We start from the raw sequence: 13,788 nt of genomic DNA, 5'->3' as shown, positions 1-13,788 counted from the left end.
AAGCTGACCACAGATCAGAGTTTACTTTTCAAGCACGGAGGGGGAGATTTGTCTGGAAGTCTGTGGGATATAAATGCTTTCAGCTCTAAATAAGCTGTCCAGTTGCTGTAGAATATGTGGAGCTGTGTGTTGTGGCCAGTCAGCCTCGCAGAGTGGGAAGCAAGTGCTGAACAACAGGGTTTCAGTGCCTAGCACCCCCCCAGAGCTTGAAATGACTGAATAGTGAGTAATGAGGATGTGTGGAAAGCGTGGCAGACAGCTGCATTTGAGTCATCCATCCTCTCTCTCTCTCTGCTCTCGCTCACTTTCAGTGTGCCTATGACCATTCATCTGCTCTCTGGAGCTGCAGCCATTAGCAGACTGAAAGAAAATTACCTGACGACTGTTTTGATTGATTGATTAATAAGTTGCATTAAAAATGTAGCTGTAACATTTGGTAGCTCCGTCTTCTTAAATGCTTCAGATTTTCTTTTTCGTTCACCGTAGTAAAAGGAGAGTTTTGGTCTTAGGCTGTTTGTTGGACAAAAGAAACAATTTGAAGACGTCACCATAAGCTTTGGAGAATTGATATGAGCATTTTCCACATTTCTTTATGTTGTATGGATGAAGCTATGAATTGATTACTTGTTAAAATAATCAACAGTTGAACTGATAGTGAAAATACTTGCTAGTTTCAACCCGAGTGTTCTGTAGTTGTGTGTGATTGTGTTTTTCTGGCAGTGACATTGTGGGATTGGCCAAAAGAGTATAAGGGGCTCCAAACTGAAGAAAGAGTGAATCAGAGATTTTAGGGGTGCTTATGTGTGGCTTTTTCTTGGCTTTTATAGAGTCAGGGAGTCTCTTTTTCATTTACCAAACATTGCTTTTGTTGCTTTTTTCCAGCCCATCCTAAATGTCTTCTTAAGGGGTTGTTTGTGGTCATATCTACACACAGTGAGACAAATCACTTCTTAGATGAAGTGCATAACTGAAGCAGATTTTGACTGGCCTGTTTTGACACAGAGAAATTAAAAGGCTAAAATTTGTCAGTCACGATTAAAAGATAATCTTTGGATTCAGTTTTTTTTTAACTTATGGATGTCACATTTCTCCAGGTAACATCTCTCTCGTTTTAAAAGTGAAAGCTAGTAGATAGTGATACTAAAGTCAGATCGAAAATTCTTATAGCAAACTATCGGCAGATATTCATTTTTAGCATAAAAACATACCATAAACAATATAGGAATCCCTTAAATTTGATTATTAAAGTTGTAATCAAGATATATACCCTGCAGGACTGTTCAAAGAATTTTTTTCTCTTTATTAATTATCTCAAACATATCTTTGGTGTTTCTGCATTGATGGTTTGTTACTCGGTTTGCCATTTTTTGCTTGGAAAATGACTTAAACCATTAAGCGAAATTACATTTGGAATCAATATTCTTATAGATTTATAGTTCTCAACAGTGCTGAACAAGTAAGTGAACACAAGCACCACCCACTCTAAAAGCCAACTAAGGTCAAATCTGTTCTGCAGGTTTAATCTAACATCCATGCAGGCAATGCAAATTATTTGGGGTACTTTTTCTTTTTTTTTTTTTGTCTTCAGCTGAGCAAGGCGCAGGTTGGGTAAGAACGGAGGTTTCCTGCTTTGCTTTGATGTCCGCTTTCGTACTCTGTCAAACGCTTCCGCTGTTGTCTTCTTCCTCTCCTTTTTCTCAAGTTGACTTCGTCTCGAGTATTTCCTCTCTTCAGAAGCGAACAACCCTCCTCCCCCGACCGGCTTTTTACAATGAATAGGTTTTTGCAAGGAAATGGACATGAGTCATTGTGGCTGGGTATACTGATAACTGTTTATTCACGCATTTGAAATGTCGAGCAGATGTTACCTTTGCTTATCACTGAATCAGGTTGTATTTGTCAGAAGTGCCCAAACTTGTCCTCTTTTTCACCAAGAGAGGTCATCCATGTGATATAATTCATCTCCTAGCTTCGAACAAATAACTGCCTGTAACCGTGTGATTATATTTAACTGTGTAACTGCATCAACATAGGAAATGATCATTCTTTTCATAACTCTCTGTTAAACTTGATGCATCATACTTTTGCAATGCAGGTCCCTTGATTTATTCAGTAAAAAAAAAACTCAAGTTGTGATAACCAGAGGGCTCTTCATCCTCCTGAAGCTTTCTGATTGGCTCTTTTATCATTGTCAACCCTTTGGTTTTTAGCCTGATAAGAAGCCGTCATGATCTGCCATGTTGACGTTCTGGTTAGCACTATGGTGAGGTGTGATGATTGGTTCATTTTGAACTTTCACACCATGTTGACTGTCCATGTGAGTCAGCCTCTAAGTTTAACATGTTAAAACATTTCACTCACATTCTTATCAGTCTTACAACTGTGAAGCAGGAGCTTGGGTGAAAAGTAACACCACATGTTGAGTTATATTTTCACTTTTTATTAATATTTGTGTTTTTTTCCTCTTTTTATCTCTTTACTACTCTTTTCTTCACATGCTGGAAGAAATATCCGGTTCATTTTGTAAAGTTGCATCAAATGAAAATAAAGTAAAGTACAAGTACATCAAAATTGTACTTAAAGGTCTGGTGTGTAGGAACTAGTAGCATTTCCTGGTGAGATTGCACCTAAATTAACACTACTCATCTCATTCTCCCTGTCCTACAATGAAGTGGTTCTTATTTTCAGGTATTTATAAACTAATGGGAACATGCTACATGCATGCATGGAATATGATGTTTCATTTGTGCCTTGGGCTGCCTGTGAAGACTGTTCTCATTATTCAGTAATCTGCAGAATAATAATCGGTATAAGCTGCACTCAGCGAATGTTTGAAATTTTGGGGCAAAAAGTGACAAAGAAATGATTGATCGATTGGGAAATTGTTGACAACTAATCTTCTTTTGACTGATTAATTGACTGATTGTAGCTGCTTTATTTCTTCCAACGGATCTCCCTAAATCCTACAAGCTGGACCTTTCACTACAATACTGAAGTAAATGTACTTTGTTACAGTCCACCACTGGCACTGCTCTGCCACTTTGCCACTCTTGGCTCTGGCTCAGAATGAGGTCAGCCGAAAAACTCCTAACAATGGAAAATATTCTGCCACCACTTCCTGTGCTATGCATGAATGCACCTCGGCACCTCGACACAGCAGCTGAAACCAGGCAGGGAAGTGCATTGGCATTTTATCTAGGATTGAAACAAACATGTCTGACAGTGTGACAGTGCCTGTTATGTTCATTTCATGGGTGCGACAAGGAAGCAAAAGCAGTAAAATGAAGGTCTTGTGGAAAATGCAGTGTTTGATAGTACTGTACTGCTGCAGGCAGGATGATAGAACACATACAACCAATACAGAGTATCTGCTTAAAAACCCATTGTGCTGCAACACCACCAGTGGCCAAAAATGGAGTATTGAAATGTAAACCGTAATGGCAATGTAGCCAAAAAAATTGCTTGATGGAACTGCTTTTTTTCCCCCATCAACCTGTAAAAAATGTCAAGTGTTTCAAAAGTGTCTTGAATGATTAGCATAAGCATGAATCCATAAAATACACTCATGCTTAGTTTTAGGTCATTATTAGGGATTAAATCAAGAAAGGAATGACATACCTTACAGAAATAACCATGAGTATTTGATTCTACGTTCAGCAGTACTAACAATACTTTCTGTGTTATTCCTCTCGTAAAAAACAAAACAAAACAAAACTGAAAAAGGAACCTTGGCACTATTCACTTCCTGTACTAGAGAAAGCTTTAGTTAAAGTAAAGTTTACCTTCGGGCAGTTCATGTAATGCCCAGAAGACACACCCAGTGTATGGTATGTAAAAAGAGTTGGTTGTGATTTGTCACAGGAATCTGCTAGCGTTTTGTTTGCCCAGGCAACTAGCATTACAGCAGCTGGGAACACCCTGGGTCAGAATCAGAGTATGGTATTGAACACTTGCAATAGCGTTTCTTTGTTTTGAACTATGGCTCCTTCCGAGGCCGTGTCTAAATGTAACTGCAGGAGTGTATGGTAAAGTTGCAATGTATGAATAATTTTCCACAGAAACAACTTGCCCTGCCAAAAGCTACCAACAAAGTCACATTTGGTGTCCTGGTCAACATGTTCCTTGTACTTCCTGTCTGTGCTTCACAGTTGCTTGGCCTGCCTGCTCAACCCCTGGCAGAGTTACTGGAGAGTGACAGAGCAGTGTTGTTACACAGCAGCTGACAAGCCCAGACAGAAACAGACCTGAGGGCCATATGACAGAGTTCACTTGGCCAGCGTTACGCTCTAGGAACCAATTCTACACTTTATTTAACTGGCTGAGTCATTGAACTTGAGCCCTGCTAAGTGAAATTGAGCAGATATGGTGGCTCTGTAGCTACAGGCTGATGCTATCAATTGCCACCCAGTTGAATGATCCAACCAGGATCCTGAATTATACTGACTTTCTGGTACTCATGGTAACAATTATGTGTGACCAGAGTGGAAATTAACACTCTTTGCTTACGAGAAAGCTCATATCAGTGTGACATAGTTTCACTCATCTTTCACTGACTTTGAGTGTTTGCGGAGGTGTTCAAGCCTGCCTTTAACATGTCTAAAGCTTGAGCTGTGATCTTATGTACCACATTTTTTTTTTTTTTTTTTTTACATTGAGTCAGAAATACCCCATCAAAGCCCTCTTCTCTGTCCTGCATGCTGTAGACTCCCATAGGAGGAGTGGGCTGGGTTGGGTTGTCAGTGGTGGTTAGCTGCACAGCTGGGACTTTGCCTGACTCTGGTATGACTGCAGGCTTGGCCCCATGCAGAGGGTCACGTCCCTGTTTGCCACTGAGCCTTTTCCTCTCTCTCTCCCACGGCATCTCCTAATCACTGCGTTATGAGAAGCACTCCTCCAACTGCTGGGTCACATCCCATCCCTCTGTCCAGTTTATTCAGCCTCCCCCTGTATTAGGCGTAGGCCAAAAGATTGCAAATTTAACTTGTGTGATGTGAAAAAGGGGAAGAGTTTTATGTGCATGACATGAAGATAAAGATGTATGGTCACATGTTGCTAGGGATAAAGTCTGATCAACACTGTGTGCATTCGGCAACATCAAAGAGTCAATTGCAGGAAAAACAACTCCAGGAACAGCCTGCCGTTTTAAACCCACTGTTTGGTCTTTCATACTGTGCTGCCTGTCCTCCTGTTTTTGACTCTATGGACTGAAGACCCCTTGTTTTTAAGTTATTTTAAAGGGAGGAAATTTAATTTTTCTGCCTTCCATTTAAAGTAGCAGCTTTCCTCAAGTGACCTGAGGGAGCATGTGTTCATTCAAGTCCAAGCAGCAGCCTTTTTACTGAGGCGGCTTAATGATTGAATGGGGTTTACTGGCAAAATCCCACTTTAGACTCTTCATCTTGTGTATGTTGTTCCACGCTTAACCTGTCAGAGCATAGGGATTTTTACAGAGTTACTTGTTTTTATAAGTTACTGTTCCACAGCAGGGAGTTGTAACCTCATCAAACAATTATGATTATGTCATTGTAGTTATACCACATGTAATAAATATATTAGATTTTGTGTTCTGAAAACATTGTCATCATTAATCAAATTATGTAATGTCCTAATCCTTTAATACAACATGTTTTGCATGTATGACTTGCTGGGCTCTTTATATGTGATAAGAAGCTTGTGACACTGACATACCTTGTCTATTGACACAAGGTCTGGCTGCTAAATCCCTTGTCAATCACATGAGTGCAAAGAAACGGTCTCTTGGATCTGGCACAATGATGGGGCTTTGCTTTAGGGAGCAATGCGAATCCAATATTTTGGCATCTTTTTGCTGGGTGGGTGCTTACTTTGTCATGTACCATGGCATATTGTTTCATTGTGCTTTAATTCAAAATATCTTACTGTGCAATCATTGCACTCATGATCTGTGTGGGTGTCTTCAACAAACACCTTCACTACACAGTGTTTGTACTTTGCTGTGGCAACTACAAATGTCTTGGACTGCAGTGACATTTTTCCACATGCATTTAAAGTAAGATTAAAAAAATAAGCTCCAAAAAAGCTCACAGAGCAAAGTATCTTGGATACATTGTGATATTGTCATAAATACTGTATTTGTTGATTTAAATGGCTTGTCAATCATTACATGATAAAGTAGCCACTTTAATAAGTGATGTATTACTGCTATACTATTTTCATAAGATAATTGTTGAACAAACAGAAGGACCTTTGGCCATGTGGCCCTACTTGATTATAACACACATTTTATTGGTCTTTATTTGTTTAAAATGATACAAAGGTGAGAGAAGTATCAGCATGCTTTTACCTACCTGTTTATTATCCTGCTTTATTTCTGTGACATGTGCAAACTTAATTAATGATTTGATTCAATTTTAGTTATTTAAAGTGAACAATAAAGTAAAGGTAAATGTCAAAGTAAATAAGATCCAGGCAACCTAAATGACCCCAAACAGTAATTAACATCTCGTGGATTTTAATGCTCATTCAGGAGTTACGTGGACAAGCAGTGGCCTGAGGTGGAGGTACTCTGATCCACAGAAACTCACCTTAAGGTCAAGTGTAGTCATGTGCACATCAATCAGATTGCAAGGTAAGTGCCTAAGTTAATGCCTGAGGGATGAACAGGAGTACCCATCATGTTTTCTTGCGTCACTTGGGGCTGTAGGTCAACAAAATGACAAGCTGTATTTATGAAGCGACATACCTACCTAACAACATTCTGACACTTGCCTTTTCACACAGTAAGGAGCTAATTTGACTATAGTTGCTTAAATATTTGCTTCGAGCTACCGTGCTAGTTCCAACAGCTCCGCTAGGTCAAATTTGTTTAGGTGGCAGCATGTCAGAATGTAATCCGTGCCTTTACAAAGACAAATTGTGCGATCATAATCAAGGGTTTATATTTGATTAAGGCTGCAACTATCTAAACTTAATCTGCATGTTACTTTGTCCATAAGCTTTTTTATGTCTGAAATTGGTGAAAAATGAACTAAATATCATCAAACAACAACTATATTGTCTTATCTGAACAAAGGTCCGGTCCCCTCACCCCAAAATAGTTTCATAGAACAAAGAAAACTGTCAAATCTTCACATTTTAAAGGATTTAACAAGCAGAAGTTTGGCAATATTCTTCCTTGTATGCTTTCAAGTGGAGGATTGCTTCTTGAGCTTGAAGTACATTTAAATAAAAGAACATAAGATGTGTTTATTTGGCCTGCCAGATGTTTGTAGTTTTGTTTCCCCCCCTCTGAGATAACAAATGCTTTTTAAATATTGCATCCTAACAATAATTTTTTGCCTTTGGCCTGCTTTCCACCAGTACCTTTCAGTTTTGACCTTCCAAGGAAATAAGTTCGGTCACCTCTGGTCTAATTTAGGTCTGAAGTTAGCTGTGGATTTGGAGACTTGTTACATCCCTACCAGTGTCTGTGCTATACTGGCCTGTCCACATTGCACAGGCTGCTTTCTAGAAAAAGGCTAAACAAACACAAGTGGAGGGCCTTTAAATGGTCTTAACAGTGCTGTGCACTGCATAAGGTACTAGGGAAAAAAATACTACTTCAGTCCTGCTGCACAGGGTGAGGTTGCTGAAGGGGAATCAGGTTACATAACATGCTTCACCTCTTTATTTTCCCTGTCTCTTCCTCCTTGCTTTTGAAGAGCTGCTTTTCACTTATCTTCTCTTCAAATATCTCTGCTTGTCTCATTTCAACCTGAAGAACTCGTCATGCGTACAACATCTCTCCCTGTCCTCATAAAACCAGGTATCTTGGCTTGTTCAGTGACCCGAGCTTGCAGCTGCTATGTATGTATGTTTGTGAGGTCTTTAAACTGTGTCTAAATACCTCACCCAGTGTATGAGGAAACTCGAAGGCCCTGAGTTTCTTTTTGCGAGGTGTGGTGTAGATAAATCTGTCACGGCTTCTGATATGGAAACTTGGCTGTAAATCACTCTTGTCAGGTCAAAAACACAGGAGTGGATAGTTAACCCCGCTTTTCTTGTTTTGTAAATGAATTCTTTTCTCCCGCCAGCTTTTGTCTGTCAGTTCTCCAGGGTTCTCGTATATAGTGAAACTGTCCACCTTTACGATTTTGTAGACCACCCCTCCTTCTTTGTAGTACAAGCCCCTCATAGAAACTTTTATGTTTAGGTGCAGCCCGAAGGGTAACTGACATAAACTTGAACCCAGCAGGAGCGTTCACTTGTTCAGTTTGTAAACTGTCACATGCAACCTCACCTTGTTTCCCTTGTTGTCCTGAGAGTTGTTTATCTTCTACTTCAATACATGGCAATTAATTACCTGCTTTCTGTGCAATTTATCTAAAAGCTTTTGTTGAAGTTAATTAGCAAAATATGCAGAGCTTTCTAGAACAAACATCACAAGAGAAAAAAAAAAAATATCTCATATGACCAGTGTGGTCACTAGTGCCATAACGTGTTACTCAAAAGCACTTGTTTTTCAGTTGTTTACTGATTTCAATATGATTCCAAAAGAAAGTCGGGATGGCGTGTAAATTGTAAATAAAAACAAAATGCAGTCACTTGCAACCGAACTGTGTTTACTGACAGCAGTTTTCTCACTGCAATCAGGGTTGTAAATAAAGTCAGTTTGCAACATGCAGTGCCTCTCTAGATCAGTGCAGGTAAATGTCAATTTAAGTTGAAGTGCCAAGTGAGGTTGACACATCATGTCACTCTCTCTCCCTCAGAGAGCCTATATGATGGGGTTGTAGAATTTGGAAAAATAGCGGTATGCTCATAATGTACTTATTCTTGCTTCATCATGTAATTTCTGAAAAGCGCCGGGTAATCTGAATTGTGTCATCATTTCCTCTTGACCTTTCATTGATCTGTGATTCAGGTTCTTCCTCTACTTCTCTCTCCCTCTCAAAGCACATCTATCTGCCAGTGAAGATGTTTCCCTTCCTTTGGTCATGTTTCTCCTGTCTCTGTTTCCTCCTCCATTAATATGCAGGAACCCGTCCACTGCTTTCTACCAGGCTTTCCGGCCTAGCAGATTACGAGGGTCAAAGCCTGTCAACGATAGGTATGAGCTCGGGTGTGTTTACATATCTGTGTGTGGCCTGGCCTGGCTGACTAAACCAGACACTGCACCCCTTTAAGCCTGTGCACCTTGCAAAAAATAAATAATGTCCATTTTGGCTTGTCATTTAGCAACTGGTGGTGTCTTCACAAGTCATTTTTCTGGAAACCTGATCCATATAGTGAGACATCAGTAATCTGTCATCAAGTAGTCTGTTCTGTTTTGGATTTTTTTCGACAAGTGACACCTTCATTCATACAGTTTTCATTTTTTGCAAGTTAAACTCAGATGTCATTTATGTTCCCACCCGACCTCAGCTGCCTCAGCTGCCTCAGCTGCCTAAGTCTTTAGGCCTATTATGACTTTTCTACATTAGTTCTTCTGTTTATTAAGTCTTATATAAAGAGCCACTAAGTTTAAAATAATTCCTCTAGATTTGATTTAAGTGTGCAGATTTAGTTAGTAAAATTGTTTTAAATAGCAAACAAGTAAATACAAGAATTTCCAACAGCAACAGAACAAAGAATAACTGATTAATTATATTTTAAATGCTGTGTCATACACATTTGTGCTGTTCCTAAGATAAATTGCCAGAGGTAAGAATACTGCATGTACCGAAAGATCATCACAAGATTGTAGGTACTGGCAAAAGTTCAGTAACTTCATTGTTGCATTCAGGAACTTGCATGAATGAGTTGTCATTTCGCTCTATTGGCAGACATTCCCCAGTGTCCAAATACATCTGCATTTTAAGACCAAATTCTGGACTGAATGACTTCTCAAACTGGACATTTTGGTACCTCCTAGTGCTTAATGCATGGAGAAAGCGTGACACTGTAGCAAGCGTCTGGATGCATTTTGTGACACTTTTTGTGACTCTTTGAGTGTCTACACTATGCCAGTAATGAGGATCCAGCACTCGGGTTTCTCTTGCCCCTACTGTGTGTGCTGCGCAGTGCCGGGGGCTTTAGCACTGCAAATAGCAGATCACACTGAGATAACATGACAGAGGTTGTGGTATATCACATAATCTCTAAAGTCTGTTTTATATGCTTAGATGAGAAGCTGGTGATTACTGACTTGGATTCTCTGACTCAGGTAATGGTAATCAGTTCTTAAATTTTAAGAACTCATCCTAAAGCCAGAGAACTGAACAACAGATCTAGAGCTGCACGAGTAACTAACCTTGTTAACATCGTTTATACACCCTTGCAACTTTTAAAACTGGCTATACAATTAAACGACAACCTTTCAACACCACAGTCACCACTTTTCCAACTCTTCATACTCCTTCAGCTGCTTCATCACACAAAGTTAAGCCAGCAATGTGGTTTAGTTTTCTAGCCATCATTCAAGTAATGCAATTTATCTTAAAGCTTACTCTTACACTATATTTTGCGTCCTCGTTGTTTTCTCACTTTTTCAACTATTCACACTCTTTTTAGCTTTTGCTAATTCATACTTAAGACCTAAAAAGATTTAAAAAATTCAGTTTCAGGATTTTTAAAAAGCCTTGAAATATTCAACGATTTCATGCCTTATTGATGTTATTTAACTTTTAAAGCCAGCAGTGCAGCTTCAGCTTTTCAACATCACTCTCAGCAGGTCTTAGGGGCAGACAAGGTCTACCACCAATGAACAAAGGAGTCACTCTGTCACTGCCAGGTCTTCCAGGTCAGTTTGATATTAGACAAAAATTGGTCAGAAAAGGATTTGTACCTATGAGTGAATTCATATAGCAACCCCCCCCCCTCCCTTATTGAATTGAATTGCTTTATTAAACTCTCACTTATTCTCACTGAGGTTAGACTGCATTATCATGGGATTGTTAATTATTCTAAATCATGTAAGCGCCTGTCGAGTAATGTCAGTCTTAAAGAAAAATGAATACCAGCTGGTTTTGACATGGGAGTTAACATGTCTATGGTTTATATTAGTCATGAGCACTTTTTGTTCCCATGGGCTCTCTCATGGAGAGTGTTTGAAGTCTTGGCTCTCTGCCATTGATATTTGTTGCCAGCAAAGAGAAGCAAACAGACTTTGGAGTTAAGGTGGCAGCACATTTTTCATTCAAATCCTTTGTGTCAAACCCGTGGTGGGCTTGTCAAGTCTTGAAGTCAAATGATAACGTGTGATCGGAGAACAAGTTCTAGTTTCGGTTCAAGGACAGAGGGGTTCTTTAGGGGAGTCTCAGGACATTGGCTGGGAAATTAGAGTGATTTCTTTTACTTGATTAGCCAAATTTGAGCTCAAAAGGACAGTGTGTGATGTGTGTTCTAGTTAAGAGATTTTCTCTTTCTATCTCTTTTTTTCTTTCTTTTTTTTCTTTTTTTTGCAGTTCTTAAAAAAAATGAGTATTTTTAAATTCAAAGTTTCACTTTGGTTTATATTGAGGCAAGCAGAACAGTTTATATTTTTATTTCCTTTTGTTATTTCACAGTTGTAGTCAGAGATCTGATTGCTTAATTGGCTCAGATCACCGCTTGATAAATTTGAATGCTGTAGTATATTTACACTCCTATGATTCATTACAGCTGTTGGCAAGTAAACAGAGTGGATAAGTGGACTAAAACAGATGTAGCTGTGTCATGAATCCAGAGTTTGTCTGTTGAGCAGTGCACTGCAATGAGCATGAGATACGCCAACAGCCATTTGACCATATTCTTCTTCATAGCCAGGCAGACCAGATGAGACGTGGATGTTCAACAGTAGCCGTTGAGCAAGGGTGTAGCGTCAATGCTGGCAAAAGATTAAGCACTTCTGTTTGTTCTTCATCCAGCTCATGTTTGCCTGTGGGCTTTCACAATGTAGCTTTATTCAAAACCTTTCAACTCGCTGCAGGTAAACCTGAGGGAGCTGCCTTGTTTAACTTCCTTTTGTCCCGAGCTTGCTCTCCTGCAAGGTCGGACTTGTTGGAAGTGAAGGGGGGATTGCACACAAACAGTTTGAGGGCATAAAGGAGCATTCCAGAAAATGATTGCTTTTTGAAATATGTGAAACTCAGCTGGGCAGCATGCCCACCTATCACCACTACATTTTTCAGAACCACCTGTGCTGTTTTGAGAATGTTTTTACTATGATCTGGGCATCAAAGCTTACTTGTTTATCTTTATGGCAATAGCACATCTGTTGTAGCTCTGTTGGCTGAAATTTGAGTCAATAATATGTAGAATTTGTGGAATATTGTTCAGACTGAATATCAAAAGTGAGAGTGAGAGATGAATTTATTTTAGCCAAAGTCTGCATTTGTAAACATTCCAGGAAAGCGATTTGTTGGTTTGATGAATGGAATCATTGTGAGCCTGTGATTGGTCCCAAGTAAAGTAGCAGCAGCCCTTTTACTGCCCTCAGTCCACAATGATCAACTTTATGATTACGGACAATTAAGTAAAGACGGATTTATATTCCGTCTGAACACACCTGATCAGTTGCCCTGAGCCTGGCCCGGGAGAATTACTTGATCCAGACCAGGTATGCAGCCCCTGTTAATGACATAGAAACAAACATTTCATTATTTGGACAATGAGGAGGAAGAGGAAAGTTGAACATGGGAAAGCTGCAGTGTCACTCTTAATATGCTGATAGGAAAGAACCCTGCACCACTGACCTCCTTTATTGGCTTAGCTGATCATTTTTCAGTAATGGGTCATTCTCATTTTTTATTTTTAGAAAGTTTTGCCACTTTATTTGCTATCTGTTTATAGATTTTTGCCAAATATGCCTTTTGTCTTGGCACAGGGTCCATTGGAATCACCTTCCCTCTGTGTAGCAATGAAAAACAACACAAAAGCACACTTTGTAATTGGCAAAAAGCTTAGGGACATATTGTCATGGGACTTAGCCCAAGTTAATTTCAAGGTCTCTCTTAGAACTGCACACAACAATAAGTACATAATTTTGAATGGATTACTCAGCGGTTGTACTGGAGGTTCTTCGCCTCCAGCGAAATCACTAACGGCAGAGCCTTGATGGACATGATGGGACTTGACGTTTTGCAGAGCTCTGATCTCAAACTTAACTAGCCCTTTTTAGATGCAGAGAGGTGTTGATAGATGGGAATCATAACCATCAGAGATTTTCACCGCTTACATAACAAACCTCGTGTGTCAAAGGCGGCACTGTATGAGGACTACATTTTCATTCTGTCAACTTTATCTTTGGAAACTTTACTGACATTTGACCTTTATTTATTCAGGAAAGATTTGCTGAGCACACTTGACTCTTTCAGCATTGACTTGCTTCACAGTCAGTTAAAGACATTCACACTTGGGAGATACCTAATATAACCATAGGCACCTACTGTTCGCCAATAAATACCCTCACTGGGCTAGCAAGAGCGTCAAAGGGTGCAGTGACAGGCATCCAGAAAGTTGAGCAGGTTACTTATTTCTCATCTAATCCAACTTTACTTTCAAAAAGTTGATCTTCTCGCCAGAGACCTCCTTTTCACTCTTCAAGATAACTGCATCTCTGTCATAATTGAAGTTCAGGCTTTGCGAAAGCCAAACAGAAGCCAGAGAGAAAGACAATGGCTGAGACATGTATCAGGCCCAGTGTTTTTGCAGCATACCACCTAATAACATTAATCTGACACAAACCTTGCTCTTCAGGGAAGAAGCCCGAATGAGCCTAAATCCTTGATCCTGTGATAAATGCTTTGCTGAGTACAGAGCCTCGTTAACAGTGAGGTGCCAGGATTTTCCCATTAAAGCCTTGGGAGTAAC

The 13,788-nt window shown here is 39.6% G+C and overlaps 1 protein-coding gene across 3 annotated transcripts in view; it reads left to right on the top strand.

Moving 5' to 3' along the window:
- tsc22d2 (TSC22 domain family 2) overlaps positions 1 to 13,788 on the top strand; it is a 33,418-nt gene that overhangs the window by 8,927 nt on the left and 10,703 nt on the right. The window contains exon 2 of one of the 3 annotated variants that reach the window (XR_006843532.1): positions 6,506 to 6,607. The exons of 1 other annotated variant lie outside the window; for it this stretch is intronic. Coding sequence is in view for 1 of the 2 variants with exons in the window: in XM_046390841.1 (XP_046246797.1) it covers positions 8,996 to 9,067 (72 nt within the window). In the remaining variant the exon portion in view is untranslated. Of the gene's footprint in view, positions 1 to 6,505; positions 6,608 to 8,995; positions 9,068 to 13,788 lie in introns of all 3 variants that reach the window. One more of the 3 variants, XM_046390841.1, reaches the window with a different exon arrangement.

The sequence above is a fragment of the Scatophagus argus genome, chromosome 6, assembly GCF_020382885.2.
Source record: "Scatophagus argus isolate fScaArg1 chromosome 6, fScaArg1.pri, whole genome shotgun sequence".
Taxonomy (NCBI): Eukaryota; Metazoa; Chordata; class Actinopteri; family Scatophagidae; genus Scatophagus; species Scatophagus argus.
This window is presented reverse-complemented; position numbering and strand designations above follow the sequence as displayed.